This window comes from Dermochelys coriacea, chromosome 2 (assembly GCF_009764565.3).
Source record: "Dermochelys coriacea isolate rDerCor1 chromosome 2, rDerCor1.pri.v4, whole genome shotgun sequence".
In the NCBI taxonomy this organism is placed as follows: Eukaryota; Metazoa; Chordata; order Testudines; family Dermochelyidae; genus Dermochelys; species Dermochelys coriacea.
Genome location: NC_050069.1, coordinates 17,130,121 through 17,154,088, shown reverse-complemented (window position 1 = coordinate 17,154,088; position 23,968 = coordinate 17,130,121). Strand labels below are relative to the sequence as shown.

Genomic DNA, 23,968 nt, shown 5'->3' with positions numbered 1-23,968 from the left:
TCATTCCTTAGGGATACCTAGTACCGGAAGATGTACGCTTTCTACCAAAAACTCTATTCTATTTGCAATTTTTAGTATTCCAGGTCTTCATTTATTCCCTCCAAGGCAATGCCTATCACTCTGATTGAAGTAAGTGGCTGATGTCATTACCCATCTGTGATAGGATTCGGGGGGCAAGCAGTCTTGTGATTAGTGCACCCGACTCCTGGCCCTTTGCATCTCTGTCAGGACAGTAGAAGCGCCTGTTCCTGACCTTAGGCTGGGAATCTTCAGCTTTCCACCCAGATCTAGGCCTTGGCCCTTAAGGGGCTGAGATAAGGTGATGCAGGCCCGCTATCTCCACCAGGTCCCAGCCCAGGGCCCTGTGTGAAGCAACACCAGCAGGGTCCTCCCTACAGCAAGCCTAAGTCCACTGCCATGGGCTATTTCCTACCTATAAGTCCCTTCAGCTTGGGGCATGGCCCCTCTGTCCAATTGTCACTCATCAACAAAAAAGAGTCCGTATGAACAGGGCCCTGCAGTAACTGCTGGTTCCAAAAAAGAGTGGTGGTCGGAGAAGGCTCTTTCTGTGGGCTTTGCTTGCTCTGTGGTCCCCTCTCAGCTCCTGTCCAGCTCCCTCTCTCCAGCAACCTGTCCACCACCCTCTACCCAGGCTGCTGAGATCCCATTTAAGCCACTCCACCCATTGGAACATGCTCGGAAGATCCAGAGGTATGGAGCTACCTGGGCCCAGTATTGCCTTTTAACCCCTTCAGGCTCAGTGGGGTTTGTATACCCCACCACCGCACCATCTGATTAGAAGGCTGCAGATCACTGCTTACGTAGCACATAATAGTGTGGCTACAGTCAATAAAACTTCATTTACATTAGTGGGAGGGTAATTTTTTCAAACGTGCCTACGTACGTTAGGCTGCTAAGAGGCTAAGAGCCTTTTTGAAAATGGGACCTAGGCACTTTTGTAAATTTTACTGATAGTCTTATTACTATCCTCCTAGGGCTGCTTTCTTTTCTCATTCATGTCAATGACATACCAGCTTTCTATAGCCAAAGACTGAACCATAACGATGCCTGCTTACAGCTGCCAGAATATGGTTGAACCTTATTAATCCATACACAAAACTCTAGCTATTTCCCCAAGTCTCAGCAGAGATGTATTAGCAGAAGTATGTGGTGAGGTCTCCAGTTACTGAGACTTCATTATTTTTACAAAGTATACTACAGAATATTTATTGGTACATTATAAAGTATTAGCATAAATAATTAAAACTGGACTAGAATTGTCAAAATAAATGAGTAAAGAGCATTCCCTAATGGAACAACCCTGCTTTTTAATTGTGTTGATTCACTTGGAGGCAAATCCAAGCTGATTAGCTGGGCCAACCACTAAGCAAATGAGCAGGAATAAGGGTTTCTTCCCCCACTCCGACCCCAGTGCAGCTACAAAGCCACTCCAAGAAGGCTACTGCAGCCTAATGGCTAAACACCCAAAAGCCCTGATGTGGCAGGGGGAAAGAATGGGAAGATCCATACAGTTGCAGAACCTCAAGCCACACCTCAGCCTGTCCAGCCCCGTATGCTGCCACTCCAGGGCTGCCCCCTAAACAGCTGATCTCCATGTTGAGCACATCTGCACCCAGCCCCTCCCATTGCACAGCAGAACCACACCAGTTCTGCTGCTTGGAGAGGTTCCATGTACTCACCCATCCCCTTCGGCACAAATGCCATAGAACTCAGTGACAAAACTAGCATTGACTTCATGGAGTACAGGATCAGCCACTTGTTCGCTAAAGGTCCGATCCTGCAATGCTTTACTCAGATGAGTCATCCTTTGCTTTCTACTGAAGATCAAATGCAGCTTGAAATCTGTCCTGCTAGCTCTTGCAATATGTATTATTTTTCTTAAATCCACAGCTCTTGGAGTCATGTGATCAGCTGAGCATCTCAGCTTTCTTTTTTAAGTAAGTTTCAATCCTAATTGCCAAGAAAAACTTGAAAATGGGACCCAAGTGTACTCTAAAAGCAAATAAAAAGAACCCAGAATATCCTACTTTTTAAAAAAAATGCATAATTTTGGGGGCCTGAATCTTGCTTTATATATATATGTGGTTTGGGTTGGGAATACAGAATCTGTAATTTCTTTAAGGCGTATGTCTGTGTTTTTACAATATTCAACAGTGCATCTAATTAAACAGTTATTTAAATGAGTACAAGGCATTGCACCCTAATTTGGGGTTGTCATAAATATAAAGGGAAGGGTAACCACCATTCTGTATACAGTGCTATAAAATCCCTCCTGGCCAGAGGCAAAACCCTTTCAATCTGTAAAGGGATAAGAAGCTAAGGTAACCCCATTGGCACCTGACCCAAAATGGCCAATGAGAGGACAAGATTCTTTCAAATCTGCAGGGTGGGGAGGGAACAAATGGTTTGGGCTGTCCGTGTGATGCTTTTGCCGGGAACAGATCAGGAATGCAAGACTTACAACTCCTGTAAAGTTAGTAAGTAATCTAGCTAGAAAATGCATTAGATTTTCTTTTTGTTTAATAGCTTGTAAAATAAGCTGTGCTTGAGGGAATGTGTATTCCTGTTTTTGTGTCTTTTTGTAATTTAAGCTTTTGTCTAGAGGGATTCTCTACGTTTTGAATCCGATTACCCTGTAAGGTATTTACCATCCTGATTTTACAGAGGTGATTCTTTTACTTTTTCTTTATTTAAAATTCTTCTTTTAAGAATCTGATTGATTTTTCATTGTTCTTAAGATTCAAGGGTTTGGGTCTGTGTTCACCTGTTCAAATTGGTAAGGATTATTATCAAGCCTTCCCTAGGAAAGGGGGTGTAGGGCTTGGGGGGATATTTTGGGGGAAGATGTCTCCAAGTGGTCTCTTTCCCTGTTCTTTGTTTAAAATGCTTGGTGGTGGCAGCATACTGTTCAAGGACAAGGCAAAGTTTGTACCTTGAGGAAGTTTTTAACCTAAGCTGGTAAGAATAAGGGGGTCTTTCATGCAGGTCCCCACATCTGTACCCTAGAGTTCAGAGTGGGGAAGGAACCTTGACAGGGGTTTTGTTGGGTTTTACAATTATCTAGGTTTATTGGTTTTAATAATGTAAAAACAAAACAAAAAAATGTTTGTGTTTTTAAGTGGGAGCCTTGAGTACATGATTAACTCAAAGCTATGGACAGACATTTCAGAATAAGATATTATTTCCCATTTTTAACCTTTTCCTTCTCAATGGCAGAGTTTATACCCATTGATAACTTGGACCTCACACACCTCTGTTGTTTGAAAATGCAACTGCACATATTCCACTAGCAGATTGTTTCCCCCCCTTTGATGAGCAGTATCTATTGGCTGATCAGAGTTGTAGCAAACTTGCATTACACAGTCAGCCATGGGCAGGCAACTGATCCATAGGCCACCAGCACAACCTCAATGGGACCACTATAACAAGGACTACTGAACTGTGATCAGAGGTTGATGAGGTACTTGCTGGTGGTCTACAAAGATATGGCTGACTGGTCACATGATGCTGGCTCCTTTTTGTTTCCAACAGCTAAGTGGCATTAAAAGAAGCTTATTTCAACAATACTCAGCACAGCCTAACTGTGCTCCCATTGATGCTGATGGGAGCTTTGCCACTGGCTTCTGTGGGAGAAGAATTAGGCCAACATTGAGCTCTTTTGAATAATCACACCCTAAAATACTTTCCTACTTGACCTATTCCATGGAAGCAATTGCTGTAGTTCCCACAGGAATGTTACAAAATTGCAAATAGGAGGGGAGGTGTCTGGAAGATACTCTCTCTATTGAGGGGTTGGTTGAAAAATGTCCACAAATTTCAATGGAAAATTGGGTTTTCAACTAAACAAAAAATGTTTGCAAAAAGTGTCTGCTTTCTACGGAAAATGTCAATGTTTCATAAAGAGAAAGAGATAGTGTAAATACATATAGATATAGTGCACTTAAACTTTCAGGAAGCCTTTGATAAAGTCCCTCACCAAAAGCTCTTAAGTAAAGTACGCAGTCATGGGATAAGAGGGAAGGTCCTCTCATGGATCAGTAACTGGTTAAAAGATAGAAACGAAGAGTAGGAGTAAATGGTGAGTTCTCACTGTAGGAAAAGGTAAATAGCAGTATCAAGGATCTGTACTGGAACCAGTGCTGCTCAACATATTCATAAATGATCTTGAAAAGGGAATAAATAATGAGATGGCAAAGTTTGCAGACAATATAAAATTATTCAAGATAAACAAGTCCAAAGCTGACTGCAAAGAGTTACAAAGAGATCTTACCAAACTGTATGACTGGGCAACAAAATGGCAGATGTACTTCAGTGTTCATAAGTGCAAAGTAGTGCACATTCGAAAACATAACCCCAACTGTATGTACCTAAATTAGCAGCTACCGCTCAAAAAAGAGATCTTGGAGTCATTGTGGATAGTTCTCTGAAAACATCCACTCAATGTGCAGCAGCCGTCAAAAAAGCTAGAAAGTTGGGAACCCTCAGGAAAGGAATAAATAATAAGACAGAAGATATCATAATGCTACAATGCAAATCCTTGGTATGCCCACACCTTGAACACTGCGTGCAGTTCTAGTCTCCCCATCTCAAGAAATACTATAATTGGAAAAAGTACAGAGAAGGGCAATGTAAATGATGAGGGGTACGGAACAGCTTCCATATGAGGAGAGATTAAAAGACTGGGACCGTTCAGCTTGGAAAAGAGATGACTAAGGGGGGGATATGAGAGAGGGCTATGAAATCATGACTGGGGTGGAGAAAGTGACTAGGGAAGTGTTATTTACCCCTTCACATAACAGAAGAACCAGGGGTCATCCTATTAAATTAATAGGCAGAAGGTTTAGAACCCAAAAAAAAGGAAGTACTTCTTCACACAACGCACAGTCAGCCTGTGGAACTCTTTGCCAGATGACGTTGTGAAGGCCAAAAATATAATTCAGTTCAAAAAAGAATAAGATACATTCATGGAGGATAGGTCCATCAATGGCTGTTAGCGCAGATGGTCAGGGATGCAACCTCATGCTCTGGTTGTCCCTAAACCTCTGACTGCCAGAAACTGGGATTTGATGACATGGGATGGATCACTCAATAAATTTCCATTTTTCATTCCCTCTGAAGCATCTGGCGTCAGCCACTGTGAGAAGACAGGACATTGGACTAGATGGACCTTTGATCTGACCCGTATGGCTGTTCTTATGTACACATACATATGCACACGCACCTATACATATACCCACACACACCTCACCCCAACTACCAAAAAATTACAATTTGGAAATGACCCTGCGCTGCCCCATGGGAGTTATAGTTTATGATTCATACCTCCTTTCTCCTCTCTGGGATGGATTCCTCAGCCAGACTACATCTCTCATGAGACACCAGGGCCAGGGACTCCTATGATGTTCAGCAAGAGGGAAGACCACGGTGCACCAAGGGAAATGTAGTCTGGCCCATAGAGGAGAATGAGGGCAATCAATCATCTGAATTACAACTCCCATGAGGCAGTGTAGAATTGTACCTTTTGGGATTTTGAATTGAAAGTTTTCGGACAAGAATCTTCAGGTTTCTATTTATCACTGAAAAGCTTAAATTTTCCATGTGGAAAAAAAAAAACCCCTACTTTTCCAACCAGCTGTATTATTAAGATATAGATACACTGTGAGGAGGTTTGAGAAAGCTTGGCCTAGGTCACTGAGGAACTTGTCAGATGCTAGGTGGACTCGAGTTCTGATAGACACTGAGAAGATGCTAAATATTTTCAGAAGGAAAGATGGCGTCAATTTCTTTGGACCCAGTTCTCCACTCCACTCAGTGTAAGTGTGAGTGCACACACATGCACATGTGCAGAACAAGAGAGGAGATTCACAAGAAAACACACATATGTAATAACATCTGTTTCCTTGACTCATTGTTCCCTGTGAAGACCACAAACCAATGTACCACATCAAGAAATATGCCCCTCACCCAAATTAATACCTGAGCCTGCAAACACTGTCATGTGCAGTGTTTACTGCCTTGGGAAGTTTCATTGACCAACTTCATTAGAAGTAGAACTGTAATAAACATTACGGACCTGCTCCAGGACCCTTTGAAGGTAATGTGAGTCTTTATATTGATTGCATTGGACTTTAGCTCAGGTTTATCAGCACTATTTCTGGTAGTAAGCAAGCGCCAGGCCTTTAAGTTGTTCTTGGGCAATAGATTTGCACATATTGCAATTTCCTTTTTAATTTTTAATCTTTTTTTGGATTGTGAGGCTACCCAAAGACTCTAGTCCACTTTACTGACCAAGCAGTAACACTTCATTAAAATACATATTTTTTTTAAATGATAAAAATCACAACAAATAGGCACTTGTTGAAATGTTTTGGATCCTATCACCCACCTACACACCCCAAATAAAATGTAAACAGCTATTTGTGTCTCTGGCAAGGCTCAGTCTGAGCCGTTCTCCTCTTTCTGTCTCTTTCTGTGAGAAGAGCAAAGCTCTGCAAGTCACTAAGAGATTTCCAAACAATCTTTCATTTCTTTAATTTTTAGAGTTTTGCTTTTGTAGGGTCTGATCCTATGACATGCTACATAGATTGTAAATTTTTTTGGTTCTGTGTTTGTACAGCACCTTGCACAGTGTGGTTCTAGGCATGACTAGGGCTCCAAGAAGATACGGTAATACAAATAATTAAATAATAAGTAAGTGTTGAATGCCCACAGAATTCAATTGCACTCAGCTTCACACAAGCCCAGATTCTGGAGTACTGAAAGAGATGGGGGATGAGTGGGCAGGATCCAGACAAAGCACTCTCGTGGGTGGTAGGCTGGGGAGCAGCCAGGGCATCCACCAATGTGCCAAGTCTCAAGAGTGTGCTTTGCTGTGTTGGGAACATGGTCATGCCCCCTCCCATTACACATGCACTGCTTTCAGCAGCAGGCTCCAGATGAAAGAGCACTCTGCCTCTTTTTAAAGGAGCAGCAAGATGTGGAACAGTCCATTCCCCTTAGGCCCTCTTGAGCCAAAACACCCTGCCCTGGGATCAGCTTCACAACCAACCCTACTCTATACCCATCATGCACCTGTGGGGTTCGTACAGCACAGAAAGGGTTTTGCCCTTAATGTGTTTGGGTTCCTAAGTAAGGGCCCAATCCAATTCCCACTGAAGTCAATGAGCATAGGATTTGTAGCCTGATCTATCAATTATGTATTAATTATACTGATTACTTAAGAATCCCCAGTTATCACTTTGAGGGTTGTCAGGTCCTTGTCCCAAGATCAGGCCCAGTATTATTCAAATTGTTATATAATTGTGAACCCCGATATGCACAGCTGCAACACTCACACGATAGGAACTCTACTATTTTCACAAATAGTTTATTAATACATTTAGCCCAGTCACAAACACTCTAACTCAGTAAGGTAAATAAAGCGACTTCAGAATGTATCCATCCATCTTTCCATCCGTATACTAGCACCATCCCTTGCAAGACAACCGGAAAGGTTAGCCATTATCTTCCTCATCACCGTTAGCTTCCGCCACATCACCAGTGGTCATCATTCTGGCACCTCCCAAGGGCTACATCTCTCTCTCCTACTGCCCACAGGCTGGGATGCAACTTTGATAATATGTTACGCTGACACCACTATATATATATAATGTATATTCAGTAGGGGGTTTTCCTCTTTTCCTTATTTGTATTTCCTCATCCTACTAATGCTGAGGTGTCCTTCTTCTATAGTTTAGTACATTGATATGTGTAACTACCATTTCAGCTCATGATCATACTTGTCTCCTCCTGCTTAAGCAGATTTGTGGTTATTACTTCCCATGTTCCTTGCGGTCTCACTTACAGGAACATTCTACCTCCTACCACTGAGCAAGCTCTTTTTAATTCCCAAAATCTAAAGGTAACCGTTAATCTATGCCAAGGGTTACAGCCTACTTAATCACACTATGCTAACTTATGCTTCAGCTAATATCTTACAGGATACAGGCCTGTAGGTTTCATGCATTATGGCTGAATATAATAAAAGCAGTTAAATATAATGAAGGCAAGGCAGTGATATAGTAAAGCTAGCCCTGTGGGCTACAAATTGGGCCATAAAAAGGTGCTCAACAAAACAACTTGAGTAACTGGTGACAAATGCAAGGCCATTGAACTATAAAAAGCTATTTTATTTACTTTAGAAATAAGAGACCCTAGAAGTCTTCTTTAGTTAACTTGGGGACTGATCCTACTCCCATTCAGGTCAATGTCCATGGGTAATCAGGTCCCAGGCCTGAAAGGTACTGAGTTTCCACCTCACAGAAAGTGCTCAGGCCCTCAGTCCTTACTCATATAAAATTCCCATTGAAATGAACAAACCAGATCCTGAGAAATGTTGAGCACTCATTATTCACGGAAGGGACTGTAGTCATATCAGCATTTGGCCCATCATGTGTGTCTGGTAACTGGTAGATGCTATTCTTATATGGAGCTCATCCCCATGGTGTCTGAGCACCTAACAAGTTATTTTGGATACTTCTTCCAATATAGGAACTGTTTGCACAAGTTATACATAATAAGTGTGTATCACAGGCTCAAAAGATGCTAGATGCTTTTCAAATACTAAGACACATTCCTGCCCCCAAAAGCTTCCAATGTACAAAGAAACAAAGAGCAAATGATGGGTGGAAGAAAATGATATCATATACAAAGTGATCAGTGTGATGGCTCGTACATGGGTTAGTTTTACAGAGGAGGGGAGTCTTGTAGGAGAAGGGGTTTTGAGATTTTGTTTAATTTTTGAATGCCTACAAAACCGAGTACAGTTACAATGCTGTGAAAATAGGATTTTAAAGGGTGGTATAAATGAGGCAGAGTGGAGCATAGACAAATAGATTTTGGAAGTTCATTCCAACATATAGGATTGCCTAGAACCAAAGTGGGTCACGATCCCTTTTTAATGGGGTTGCCAGGGCTGGTGTTAGACTTGCTGGGGTCTGGGGCTGAAGCTGAAGCTCAAGCCCTGCCACTCGGGGCCAAAGTTGAATCCTGAGGGCTTCAGCTCTGGGTGGCAGGGCTCAGGTTACAGGCTGCCTGCATGGGGCTGAAGCCCTTGGGTTCAGGCTTCAGTCCATCCTCCCGGGGTCGTGTAGTAATTTTTGTTGTCAGAAGGGGGTCGTGGTGCAATGAAGTTTGAGAACCCCGGCCTAGAAGAAGATGGAAGTGATTGTGAGAGAAGGCTGCACATGGACTTCTCAAGTCTCTTCTCTCAAAAGTCTCTTGTCTTAAAATCAGAAAACAACAAATCAATCAATTATAAAATACAGAGCAAGAGATACAGGTTGTAACCTGCATCAAAGAAGTCTTCCCAGAGCTAATATATACCTAATGAATTCTCTATCAGTTGTCATAAGCTTTCCTAAATCACAAACCCAGTTCAAACCAGCTGCCGAACTGGACTGGAAAAACGCCACATTATCTAGAGCTTAGTTTTTCAAGTAGTTCAACCTTGATAATTTAAACAAAGCAAAACAGAAAAACAATGTCCTGTTTCATATGACATACATCATGAAAAGAACAATCTAAATTAAATGAGTGGGAGGGAAGGTTTAGCAGTAAATCAGTATTATACCACTACACAAAAACTCATCTCAATAATGAACCTGATTTTGCACTCCTAACTTAATCAAAACTCTCATGAACTACAGTGGGAGACTTGTCCAATGGCAGGATCAGAGCCTTAAGCTCCATGGCTCTACTCATGTGAATAAACGCTATTTGTATGCTAAGAGTTGGCAGGCTCAGGCCACGGATCCACAATCTACACAGACTTGAGGACTTTACTTGTCTCTGATAAAACAACCAACTCCAGCAATAACTCCTCAGGCTTCCTGCACAGACATTTTGTACACTATGCTTTACAGCATTTTTAAAAACCAGTGATATCCCATATCCAACACTGCTTTGCAACCGCATCCATGCAACATTCTAAAACAAATTGATTTTAGTGGGACACTGTCAACTTAAAAATCATATGTTGCAAACAAATTTATTTGTCTATGATACTAATAACATCTTACATTATTTTAACATACAAGAATTTTAGAAATCCAGCATGCGGGTCAGTCTTTATGCTGTCCTTTTTGCAGTTCTCTCATTTTGGACAAGTGAAATCAGTTTCACTTTCAAGCCTTTAGTGATACTATGGCTGGATTTCATACACTGCAGGTGGATGTTTATTTGTTTTTAAAACTACTGTTTTAATGGATTTTTTTAAAAATGTGCAAACATTTCTATTGGGACTTTGTTTTTTTAAAAGCTTGTTTATTACCACATTTAACATTTTGGGCTAGATTTACACTGACAGTGTCCCTTTAAGCACTTTGATCCTTAAAATCTATCATAATTAGTCCTTGTTCCATCTCTTTTCACCAGCTTTCATAAAATAGTTTTCAATATGTGTATTCAAGAGAATATATTTGTACAAAGACATGAGAAAGCTTTTTAAATAAAACAGCCTCTCATTTTAGAAATCTTGATGATAGCAAAAAAAAAAAATAAAATAAAATAAAATAAAGGCATATTTTTAACCCATACTGAGATCTTGGTAATTTTCTCCTTGTTCAGAACAAGTTCCAATGAGCATTATGCCAACAATGATAAAGCAAAACAGTGGCATAATATGCATCTTCGATGAGAAACTCCGACACCCCTTTCAGGGTTTTTAGCCGTTAAAATTATGTTAACTCACATGTGCACTGGCTGGATGACTTTGTATTCTCTTCTACGGGGCCAGTCTCCCTACGAATATGCTAGTTACCAGCCCCAAGACAAAGCCAACCCCATTCAGCACCTGTTTTTCAGAGCTCTCCATGTATCCTCACCGCTGCAATCGACTGCTCTTGCAACGGGCTGTTTTGCACGCGTCTGTTCTGGTGGCGACCTACCAAAGCTTCCAACTAGATCAACTGGACTTTCCAGGCTGCAGGACACCAGAGTGGGGCACCTCTTGGCCCTTCGATCAAACCTCCCCCAGGTATTAGAAGAGCGACGCAAAAGACAACCACACCGGAATGACAACCCAACCCATCTTCTCCCCCCCTGCCCTGCCCCCGCGGAAAACCGCCACGATAATCCCAGATACTCACACGAAGGCATGATACAGCAGCGCCCAACCTCTGGGTCTCTCCAGGGCATCGTAGATTAAAGTTTGGATCCTCCTGCACTTGGCATTGTTCCTCTTGACAGGTCTGCTCAGAGGTGTTTTGGCCAAAAGCCCAATCCCTTGCGGATTCCTCTTCCCCCCCTCTTCCTTCCCGGCTCCTTCCAGCAGCAGGGTCCCGTCTTTATCCGCTCCAGCTCCCACGGCCAAAGACCCTTGCTCCGGATCCCCCGGCGCGAGTCCTACTTTCTTCTCGTCTCGCTCCCGGCCGCCGGCGGTCCCCGCAGCTGCTGCCTTCCTGGACTTGAGTCCCATCTTCCCCGCTGGTCCTTAAAGGCGCAGCTGGAGGTAAGCAGCAGCAGCAGCAGCCTGCGGAGCCCCAAGGCCATGATCCGAGCCCCCCCTCCGGAAAAAAGGAAAAAAAAAAAAAAAAAAAGAAAGAAAAAGCAAGACGGGTGGGGGGAGGGAATCACGGCGCGGTCAGGCCATCCTCGCTGCAGAGGAGCCGCAGCCGGGGCGAAAGCAACCGACGGCCGGAGAGAGGCGGGCGGCCGCAGCACCTGGCCCGGCGGGGGAATGCCACCAGCGCCGAGTCTATGGACTAGCCTGAGGCCGGAGTCCCGTCTCCTGCCCGCCCCTCCAGCGCCGGCCCGATGCCCTGCGAGCAGCCCCCTCCCCCTCCGCCGCACGCTAGGGAGGGGCCCATTGTATGTCCCCAGCAAATAGCAGCGCGCCTGTGTCTCCCCGCAGCCCCAGCCCCGGGGTGTCTAGTCATTCGGCGGGGGGGGGTTAATTCCCCCGGCCCCACCCTTTGCAAAGCGAGCCCTAACTGCCCAGGCAAAGGCCGGGCTCGGGGCGCTCACGGCGGCTGGCCAGGGAGACCCCCCGCGCCCGCCACGGGGAAGACCCCGCCTGGGATCCCCCCCCCCCCCAGCAGCGTCAGCCGCCTGCCCCTGCAGCCGCGGCGGGGGATTCCGCCCGCCCCGCCCCGCCCCGGGCAGCCTGGGCAGGGTCTGGCGCTGCGGCCGGGGCCGGGGGCGCAGGACGGCGAGGGGAGGAGGGGAAGGAAGGATGGCGGGAGAGGAGGGGCCCGGGCGCTGCCTGCCTCCCGCAGAGGCTGCTCGGGGGAGGTGGGCCCAGCCCCCGGCGCAGGCAGGCGGCTAAACACCCCAGCGCCACGGGCCCGACCCGCTTCTGCCCCCGTAGCCGATGCCTGCCCTGAGCCCACAGCCGGTCCTGTCCCTGCACCAGGAGGTGTCGGCCCCCCCCAATCCCCCTACCCCGGGCCGGACCCGGTTCTGTCTCAGTATGAGGAGGTGCCTGCCCCCCCTCTCCAATCCCCCCACCCCGGGCCGGACCCGGTTCTGTCCTTGCACCAGGAGGTGTCTGCCTCCCCCAGTCCCCCTACCCCGGGCCAGACCCGGTTCTGTCCCTGGACCAGGAGGTGCCTGCTCCCCTCCAGTCCCCCCACCCCGGGCCTGACCCGGTTCTGTCTCAGTATGAGGAGGTGCCTGCCTGCCCTCTCCAATCCCCCCATCCCGGGCCAGACCCGGTTCTGTCCCTGCACCAGGAGGTGCCTGCCCCCCTCCAGTCCCCCCACCCCGGGCCTGACCCGGTTCTGTCCCTGCACCAGGAGGTGCCTGCCCCCCTCTCCAATCCCCCCACCCCGGGCCAGACCCGGTTCTGTCCCTGCACCAGGAGGTGCCTGCCCCCCTCCAGTCCCTCCACCCTGGGCCGGACCCGGTTCTATCTCAGTATGAGGACGTGCCTGCCCCCCCTCTCCAATCCCCCCACCCCGGGCCGGACCTGGTTCTGTCCCTGCACCAGGAGGTGTCTGCCCCCCTCCAGTCCCTCCACCCCGGGCCGGACCCGGTTCTGTCCCTGCACCAGGAGGTGCCTGACCCCCTCCAGTCCCCCCACCCCGGGCCAGACCCGGTTCTGTCTCAGTATGAGGAGGTGCCTGCCTCCCACCCCCTCAGATCTCCCCACCCCAGGCCAAACCTGCTTTTGTGTCTGTAGGAGGAGGTGCCTGCCCCCTCCCCCAGACCCGGTTCTGTCCCTGTTGCTGATGCCTGCCCCCCAGCCCAGACCCAGTTCTGAACTAGGGGCTGCTGCTACTGTCTCCATACATGATTTCCCCCTAAAGATGTTCTGTCCAGCCACATATTGGTTCCACCAAGCCAAACTTGGCTGTGGCCTAGGAAGTGTTTCCACTGCCCTAATTCCTGTTTTGCATCAAGATGTGCTTCTAAATCCTAATCTCAGGATTAGCTAAATCTGTACAGTGTACATAGCCCACACTGTCAAAACCCTAAGTGCTAAATCTGAATGTGCATCACATCCTTACATAGGAAGTGGAGAAAAATGAACAGTTCATTACAATTTAAAATTGCGACAGTGGATGTTCAAACCCAGATGCAGATAGGGATGCTAACTTATCTTTCTCTGCTAAATAGGGTGACCAGACATCTTGATACTATTGGGGACCATCCTGATATTAGGGGTTTTGTCTTATGTAAGCATCTATAACCACAATCACCCCGAAAAAAAATGTAATCTTGCTCTCCACTCACCCTACTGTCAAATGGATGTGCAAATGTCAAATAACAATGGATGATAGTCAAGTGTACCAGCTCCTTTGGTTTTTCTACCCAATACAATAGGGAGAGAAATTAATAATTTCATTTCAGTTACAACTGCTCAAGCAGTTTAAGCCCTAATCCTGACCAGTACTAACTTCCAGATTCTCATTATCCAGTTTAAAAAACCATCACTGTGTTCATAAAAAAACGTTTAGAATTGCCCTGCTGCATGTGTTGGATCATATTAAAGAAGTTCTGTATTAAAATCACAAATGAGTTTGATTCCCCATAGTTTAAATTCCAGGGTATTATTAATTAAGAAGTCTCTTGGGTTTTGGTACTGTTTCTCTCCCTCTCTGTGTGAAACTTGCAAGCTGCTAATTGTGTTAGTACATTCTAAGACAGAGTCTGTTCTCAAAGCAATTCTTTGTAACAACAACTGCTCACACAGAGAGAGACTCAAAGCAATACTCTGTAACAACAGAAACAGCACCCAGAGACTCCCCGCCCTTTTGTTGTATTCATCTTGCTTTGTTAACAATTGTGATTAAAATAGAGATAGAGGATGTATGTGGATGGATGCTTGGTGTGGATAATAACTGAATGATCAGGGAGGTGCCAGCCTAAGAATCCTGTGTCCATCGGCTGAAGAAGGTGTCAAGTGGAAACAACCAGAGGACCCCCGGAGAGCAGACTGGAATCCACCCAACAGCCTCAAGAATGGGAGAACCAAAGAACAAGATAACATCTGGCAGCACGGAGCCATCAGGAATGTGCAAAAAGAAAAGGAGTACTTGTGGCACCCTAGAGACTAACAAATTTATTAGAGCATAAGCTTTCGTGAGCTACAGCTCACTTCATCGGATGCATCCGATGAAGTGAGCTGTAGCTCACGAAAGCTTATGCTCTAATAAATTTGTTAGTCTCTAGGGTGCCACAAGTACTCCTTTTCTTTTTGCGAATACAGACTAACACGACTGCTACTCTGAAACCTATCAGGAATGTGCCATCTGCTGATTGATTCAGCAACAGCATGATGAAGCAATTCCCATAGACTGGCATAGGAATCAATTCCTATAAAAATGGACTCTAGAAAGTGAGAACTGTGGGATCTGATTCTGCAAACCAACTTCCAGGAGCATCAGATGAGCATCTGACAAGGCCCTGCTCCCTCCTCATGTCCAAGCCACCTGACCAGTGGCTTGGCATGAGCAACTGTAAGGCTGGTAACTATGATAACAACCTTGCAGAATCGGTGTGTGTGTGTATGAATGAATGTGTGAATAAATATGAAATTGAATGGAAAGTTATAACTATAACTAATTGCTTACTATGATTTTTTCTGTATTCACAATAAATGTGGCATTTTGACTTTTCCCCTTTAATAAGATCCTTCTGGTTTTTATTTTATTGGTATAACACATGCATGTACACATGGAGTCATTACTGTGTGGGAACTGCCACAAACACTCATTTGTGCTCACTGTGAAGCAGTTAGGTAGCAAAGAGGGTAATCCTCTGATTTCAGCAGGCTTTGTATCAGGCCCAACGGAACTGTGCTATTCTTCTGATGATGCTGATGCAAAAGGTCTGATCCTTCAGTATATCTTCTGGCAAAACTCGTTTGATGTTAGGGGGAAGTTTGCCTGATGCAGCACTCCAGGGTAAGCGCTATTATGTGTTTTGTCCTGATGAGGCATTATGCTCCATCATTATTATTTATTATGTGTTTCTGGCAGCACCTAACGCATGCTAGCGTAACAGCTAGCACTTTGGCTGACAATGGGGATTTCCAGAATCAAATACATATGTTTCTACAGCTGAAGCTACAGAGCCAGGCTTTGTAGCTGGGGGGCTGTAACAGATTCATGTCCTCTGTGGATTAGGCACAGAGAGGGACATGTGCCATGCACTGACCAGTGAGTTACACCATGCTCTTTCCAAACAGAAATAAGGATTGTAAGGAGCTTACACTCTAAAGTCAGGCTGAGGAACAGTCAGAGGTTAAGGGAAAGGCATATGACTTAAGTAGGTCGAGATGATGCTTGGCTGCATCTTGGGCTAGTCATTACAAATCTTCCAGATTCCTTGTGGTTAGCCTGGCAGAAGTGGGTTTTGAAGAAGGACTTTGACTACAGAGAAGCTGTGTATTATCAATGATCTGAAAGAAAAGATAAAATCATTGCTGGTAAAGTTTGCAGAGTACACACAGTTTGGTGGAGTGGTAAATAACGGTGAGGACAAATCAACCATAGAGCACTCTGGATCACTTGGAAAACTGTACACAAACAAACAACATGCATTTTAGTAGAGTCAAATGAAAGGCCATACATTTAGGAACACAGAATGCAGGTCATGCTTACAGGATGGGGGACTGCACCTTGAAAAAACAGTGACTCAGTGTTGTATTAACCAAGCGAGGTACTAACAAGCTTCAACAGGACTTTGTTTTCAAAGTGGAAACCTCTTTACCAAGCTGCTGCTGCACCCTCGGTAGCTCTCTCCCAGCCTCTCAACTCCTCCCCCCTCCTTCCTGTTTCCTGTCCTTTCAGACTCCCAACAGCCAGTGCTCCCAATTCTAATAATTTCAAGCAACATCTGAACACCACATTCCCTCCTCTCTTAAGAAACTCTCCCAATTAAAATAAACATTATTGTTCTAACCACAGGAACAAATATGAAACAAGACACTACACTGTTGGCAGAAATATTACACTGAAAACACCGTAGATAATACATAACATAGTCTTTAGTCCAGATAGGTGGTCATCTGGGTCTGACAGGCCATCTCTCAAGCCCTGGTTCCAGTGCAATGTCTTGTTGTGTTGGTACTACGGTGAAGCCATCCAATGCAGACTGGGTGTTAGCATAATCTCCTCTTGGTGCATAGGCAGGTGCAAGATAAGAAGCATTCCATATCCGCCCATCAGCAAGTCGACAACTGTAAGATCCCTTCTTCTCTATGATTTTAAGAGGAGCTGTGAATTTATGGTCCCCTTTGCGTAAAATTCCATGTTTTCGTATTCTAACAAAGGAACCACACTCAATCTTTGGTTCCTTAGCACCCCACCACTTGTCTGTGAAAGCCTTAGACTTTGCTTGCTTCTGTTCAACTGTTTTTCTCACATCATCCTCATTTGGGGCATCAGGTCATGCCTTTAACAATCCAGCAATGTTCAGTTTAGTATTCATCTGTTTCCCAGGCAGTAACTCTGCGGGCAATCATGTAGCCTGGTATGCTTGCAAGAAATCAGTAGTGAAGGTTATCCACAATCGCCCTTCCAGTTTAGCCATTTGCAAACTCTCTTTCAAACTTCTGTTAAACTGTTCGATTTCCCCATTGGCTTGAGGGTAATATAGGGATGACCTTCTGTGTATAATGTTCCTCTGTGCTGAAAAGTTTCAAACTCCAGAGAAGTAAATTGACTACCATTAGCTGAAACCAGTTCTTTGGGGTTACCTTCCCTGCTAAAAACTGAAGAGAGGAGAAGAGATTTGCAATGTAAACGCTACCTCAGGCCATTTACTGAACTAGTCTATCAAAGTGATAGCATAATGGCAGTCACTTGGAGCAGTATCAAAGGGTCCTACAATGTCAATCACCACTTTTTCCCATGCAGATTCAGGAAGAGGAACAGGCTGTAATGGAGGGGTACATATCACTGCTGTCTTATCATGCATTTGGCAAGTGACACAGGATTTTATGAGTGCTTCAGTGTGAGAGTCCGTCCCTGGCCACCAATACAGATCCCATAGTCATTGTTTGTTTCGGACAATTCCTTGATAAATATCGTGTGCCAGGTGTATGAATTTTGACTGTAATTCTTCTGGCACAAGGAGCCAGTGTGTACCTCGTAGCACACAGCCATCAAACAAAGAAAGTTCATCCCGAACTCTAAAATAAGGCAGCAAAACTGAGTCAAGGTTTTTAGGTGACTGGGCCATCTCTTTGTCAGAAATTCCCATAGTTTTTGTTGATTTGGACACGCTGAACAAGCAGCTTGAAATTGTTCTCTTGTAACTGCAGTGAGAGTGCTTCTAATAAGCGCAATCACTACATCCTCATCCTCCGGTGGACTATCTGGTGAAGGCAAAGGCAGGCAAGAAAAGCAATCTATGACCACATTTTGGTTTCCAGGCTTATATTCCAGTTCATAATTGAAAGAGAGTAGTCTTGCAGACCATCAAGCAATACGATATCCCGTTCTTACCAGTCTTTTCATGGTGAGCAACATCATCAAAGGGCTATGGTCTGTGCGCAACTTGAACGTGCGGCCCCACAGGTAAGTTCTCCATTTTTCAGTAGCCCAGACACAAGCAAGTGCTTCTTTTTGGACTGTAGAATATTTTCTCACAGCATTACTTAGTGTCCTTGAAGCAAATGCAACAGTCCTCTTTGTGTTGTCCTCATGAAGCTGTGTGAGGACAGCCCCGAGTCCATAATCAGAAGCATCAGTAGTTACAATTGTGGGCAGTGCAGGACTGAATAGTGCAAGTACTGGACTATGTACAATCAAGTCTTTCACCGTTTCAAAACTAGCTTGTGCATCCGTTGTCCACACTAAGGTTGAACTTCTCCGAATAATTCCCATAATGGTTCAATGACAGAAGCATAATTGGGAATGAATTTTGCATACCAGGAGGTAAGAACCAAGAAGGAAGGTAAGGTTTGCAAATCTGTTGAAGGAGGAGCATTTGACATTGCCAGGATATGATCTGGATCAGGTTTTAGTCCAGCCTGTGAAGTTGTATACCCCAGAAAGGAGAGTTCAGTTTGTCTAAATTTGCATTTGGACCTATTGAGCTGGAGGCCTGCTGTGCTGATGCAGTTTAGTACAGACTGCAGGTTATTGCCATGCTCTTCCAAAGTACTTCCAAACACGACAATATCATCCAGACAGCGCTGAACTCCCTGTTGATTCTTCAGAATCAATGACATCATTTTTAAAGGCACTTGGGGCAGATGCGAGACTGTAAGGAACACGTTTAAAACGAAATAGTTCTTCATGTGTTATAAATGCTATCTTCATGCAACATAACCTGGTGATATGTGCTCTGCAAATCAAGAGTAGAAAACATATTTGCTCCACGGAGTTCTGCAAATACTTCTTCTATGTGAGGAAGAGGATGGTTGTCAATCACAATAGCTTTATTTGGCTCCCTTAAGTCCACACAAAGGTGAATGCCTCCACCCTTCTTCTGCGTCACTACTATAGGTGAAACCCATTCCGAGGAGTCGATCTCTTCAATAATATCCTTTTGAACAAGTTTTCTAAGTTCCTCTGAAACAGCTTCTGTCATAAATATAAAGGGAAGGGTAAACACCTTTAAAATCCCTCCTGGCCAGAGGAAAAACCCTTGCACCTGTAAAGGATTAAGAAGCTAGGATAACCTTGTTGGCACCTGACCAAAATGACCAATGAGGAGACAAGATACTTTCAAAGCTGGAGGAGGGGGGGAACAAAGGGTCTGTGTCTGTCTGGGTGATGCTTTTGCCGGGGACAGAACAGGAATGGAGTCTGAGAATTTAGTAAGTAATCTAGCTAGATATGTGTTAGATTATGATTTCTTTAAATGTCTGAGAAAATAAACTGTGCTGAATAGAATGGATATTCCTGTCTTTGTATCTTTTTGTAACTTAAGATTTTGCCTAAAAGGATTCTCTATGTTTTGAATCTAATTACCCTGTAAGGTATTTACCATCCTGATTTTACAGAGGTGATTCTTTTTACTGTTTCTTCTATTAAAATTCTTCTGGTAAGAAACTGAATGTTTTTTTCATTGTTCTTAAGATCCAAGGCTTTGGGTCTGTGGTCACCTATGCATATTGGTGAGGATTTTTATCAAACCTTCCTCAGAAAGGGGGGTGCAAGGTTTTGGTGAAGATTTTTGGGGGAAAGACATTTCCAAACAATGCTTTCTCAAAATAAACCCGGTTAGACGTTTGGTGGTGGCTGTGGAAGTCCAAGGGCAAAAGGTAAACTAGTTTGTACCTTGGGGAAGTTTTAACCTAAGCTGGTAAAAGTAAGCTTAGAGGTTTTTATGCAGGTCCCCACATCTGTACCCTAGAGTTCAGAGTGGGGAAGGAACCCTGATATGGTGGCAGAGCGGTGGGATTCAAACCCACGCCATCGAAATGACTGGAGGCAGGGAAAGAAGCAGGAAAAGCCCTAGAAGCTGCCCACAGGAGAGAAATGGAGGCAAAGGACAAAGAAAGGGAGGCAGCAAAAGAGGCGGAACAACACCAAGCGGCTGCCCACAGGACAGCAATGGAGGCCAAGAACAAAGAAATGGAGGCAAGGGCCAAAGAACTGGAGGAGAAGGAAAAAGAGAGGAAGCACTTGGAGGAGGAGAAGGAAAAAGAGAGGAAGCATGCACTGGAGATGGAGAAGGCAAAGGCTCTGCAGAATACACCAACCAACCCTAGCAATCCTTCTTCAGGTACCACTTCCCATCCCAGAAAGTTCCCCACCTACAAGGCAGGCGATGATACTGAGGCCTTTTTAGAAAACTTCGAAAGGGCCTGCCTTGGGTACAGCATCTCTATAGACCAATACATGGTAGAGCTGAGGCCGCAGCTCAGTGGACCCTTAGCTGAGGTGGCGGCTGAAATGCCTAAGGAACACATGAACAAGTATGTACTGTTTAAAACCAAGGCGAGAGTCAGAATGGGGCTAACACCCGAGCATTCCTGTCAGCGGTTCAGAGCCCTAAGGTGGAAACCAGACGTTTCATTTACCCGACATGCCTACCACATTGTGAAACATTGGGATGCCTGGATATCAGGAACAAGTGTTAAATCTCCAGCAGATTTGGCTTCCTAATGCAGATCTTAGCGGGTGTTCCTGAGGAAATAGAAAAATACATCCTAGATGGGAAGCCCAAAACTGTAATCGAGGCGGGAGAGATTGGAGCCAAATGGGTGGAGGTGGCAGAGAAGAAAAAAACTGATCGCAGTTGGAGCGGATACCAGAAGGGACAATCTCAGACCACACCATACTACCGGGGGCCGCCCAAGGCCCCACCCACTCCCCAAGAAACCCTCCAGCCACCTTATCGTCCTGCCACACCATTCTCCAGAAACCCACCTTGCCCCAGTGACCCGTCAGTTGGATGATGTTTTAAATGCAACAAGCCGGGGCATGTAAAGATCAACTGCCCCAAGAACCCCAACTGATTACAGTTCATTGCACTGGAATCACACCAGAGGTCCTCAGGCCAGATATCTCCCAGATATCCTTGGAGCGGAGGGAAATTGTGAGTGTGGGTGGGAAGAAGGTCACCACATGGAGGGACACCGGAGTACAAGTCTCGGCTATCCATGCTTCCTTAGTGGACCCCAATTTAATCAACCCAGAGATCCAAGTGATGATTCAACCCTTCAAGTCCAACTCTTTCAATTTGCCTGCAGCCAAGTTGCCTGTCCAGTACAAGAGCTGGTCAGGAACGTGGACTTTTGCAGTCTATGACGATTATCCCATCCCCATGCTGTTGGGGGAAGACTTGGCCAATCGTATGAAGTCAGCCAAGAGGGTGGGATGGGTCACCTGTAGCCAGGCTAAACAAGCCGTCATGCCCAGCTCCGTTCCAAACCCGGTCTACCAGGACCCGGTCAGAGGGGATGGACCCGGACCCCAGGCCAATGTCTGCAACAGCAGTAGTGGATCCAGTCCCAGAGACCCAGACAGAGCCAGTCCCAGAACCGGAACCAGCGGAACAACCAGCACCAGACCCATTGCCAGCACTGAATCCAGTACTTGCAACCCCAACCCCAGAGGGCCCCACCGAACCTGAACTGGCAGCAGCCGATAACCCTACACAAGAGGCTCAGCTGGAGCCTGAACCCCAACATAGTGCACTAGCGGAAAGCAGTTCACAGTCAACGAAAACAGCCCCATCCCCTACATCGCTTCCAGAGGGACCAAGCCTAGGTCCACAATCCAATGAGGAACTGATGTCTCAGCATCAACAGAACAGTTCCAAACTGAACAGGAAGTAGATTAAAGCCTCCAGAGAGCTTGGACAGCAGCACAGAGCAACCCACCACCTCTCAGCTCTTCTAATCGATCCAGGTTTGTTGTAGAAAGAGGACTTTTATAGAAGAAAACTCTTTCTGGTGGACACCAGGAAGACTGGCATACTCAGAGACAGTTGGTAGCTCCAAATAAGTACTGGATCAAGCTCTTGAGCTTAGCCCACGATCATCCTAGTGGCCATGCTGGGGTGAACAGGACCAAAGACCGTTTGGGGAGGTCATTCCACTGGGAGGGAATGGGCAAGGATGTTTCTACCTATGTCCGGTCTTGTGAGGTATGCCAAAGAGTGGGAAAGCCCAAGACCAGGTCAAAGCCCCTCTCCAGCCACTCCCCATCATTGAAGTTCCATTTCAGCGAATAGCTGTGGATATTCTGGGTCCTTTTCCGAAAAAGACACCAGAGGAAAGCAGTACATACTGACGTTCATGGATTTTGCCACCCGATGGCCGGAAGCAGTAGCTCTAAGCAACACCAGGGCTAAAAGTGTGTGCCAGGCACTAGCAGACATTTTTGCCAGGGTAGGTTGGCTCTCCGACATCCTCACAGATGCAGGAACTAATTTCCTGGCAGGAACTATGGAAAGCCTTTGGGAAGCTCATGGGGTGAATCACTTGGTTGCCACCCCTTATCATCATCAAACAAATGGCCTGGTGGAGAAGTTTAATGGAACTTTGGGGGCCATGATACGTAAATTCCTAAATGAGCACTCCAATGATTGGGACCTAGTGTTGCAGCAGTTGCTCTTTGCCCACAGAGCTGTACCACATCCTAGTTTAGAGTTTTCACCATTTGAACTTGTATATGGCCGTGAGGTTAAGGGACCATTATAGTTGGTTAAGCAGCAATAGGAGGGATTTACACCTTCTCCAGGAACTAACATTCTGGACTTTGTAACCAAAAACACCTTCCAAAACTCTCTAGCCCTTGCTAAAGACAACCTACAGGATGCTCAAAAAGAGCAAAAGCCTGGTATGATAAACATGCCAGAGAGCGTTCCTTCAAAGTAGGAGACCAGGTCACGGTCTTAAAGGTGCTCCAGGCCCATAAAATGAAAGCGTCGTGGGAAGGGACATTCATGGTCCAGGAGTGCCTGGGAGCTGTTAATTATCTCATAGCATTCCCCACCTCCAACCAAAAGCCTAAAGTGTACCATATTAATTCTCTAAAGCCCTTTTATTCCAGAGAATTAAAAGTTTGTCAGTTTACAGTCCAGGAAGGAGATGACACTGAGTGGCCTGAAGGTGTCTACTATGAAGGGAAAAGTGCTGGTGGCGTGAAAGAAGTGAATCTCTCCATGACTCTTGGGCATATGCAGCGACAGAAAATCCAGGAGCTACGCGCCGACATTCTCAGCCACCCACAGGACTGACTGAACGGGCATACCACTCCATTGACACAGGTAATGCTCACCCAATTAAAGTCCAACCTTAACGGGTGTCTCCTCAAGCTAAAACTGCTATAGAACGAGAGATCCAGGATATGTTACAGATGGGTGTAATCCACCCCTCTGGCAGTGCATGGGCATCTCCAGTGGTTCTAGTTCCCAAACCAGATGGGGAGATACGTTTTTGCGTGGACTACCGTAAGCTAAATGCTGTAACTTGTCCAGACAACTATTCAATGCCATGCACAGATGAACTATTAGAGAAACTGGGACGGGCCCAGTTCATCTCTACCTTGGACTTAACCAAGTGGTACTGGCAGGTACCGCTAGAGGAATCGACCAAGAAAAGGTCAGCCTTCACCACCCATGTCGGGCTGTATGAATTTAATGTACTTCCTTTCGGGCTGCGGAATGCACCCACCACCTTCCAAAGACTTGTAGATGGTCTTCTAGCGGGTTTAAGAGAATATGCAATTGCCTACCTTGACTATGTGGCCATATTTTCGGATTCCTGGGCAGAACACCTGAAACATTTACAAAAAGTCTTCGAGAGCATAAGGTAGGAAGGACTAACTGTTAAGGCTAAGAAGTGTCAAATAGGCCGAAAGAGAGTGACTTACCTTGGACACCATGTGGGTCAAGGAGCTATCAACCCCCTACTGGCCAAAGTGGATGCTATCCAAAAGTGGCCTGTCCCAAAGTCAAAGAAACAGGTTCAATCCTTCTTAGACTTGGCTGGTTATTACAGACGATTTCTACCGCAATACAGCCAAATTGCCGCCCCACTGACAGACCTAACCAAAAA

At 45.5% G+C, this 23,968-nt stretch overlaps 1 protein-coding gene across 1 annotated transcript in view; it reads right to left on the bottom strand.

The window, feature by feature from the left end:
• KCNQ3 (potassium voltage-gated channel subfamily Q member 3) overlaps nt 1–11,936 on the bottom strand; it is a 318,729-nt gene extending 306,793 nt beyond the window's left edge. Inside the window, exon 1 of the mRNA XM_038390679.2 lies at nt 11,148–11,936. Coding sequence (XP_038246607.1) covers nt 11,148–11,476 — 329 coding nt within the window. The 5' untranslated portion in view covers nt 11,477–11,936. The remainder of the gene's footprint in view (nt 1–11,147) is intronic.
• Nucleotides 11,937–23,968: the final 12,032 nt, after the last annotated feature.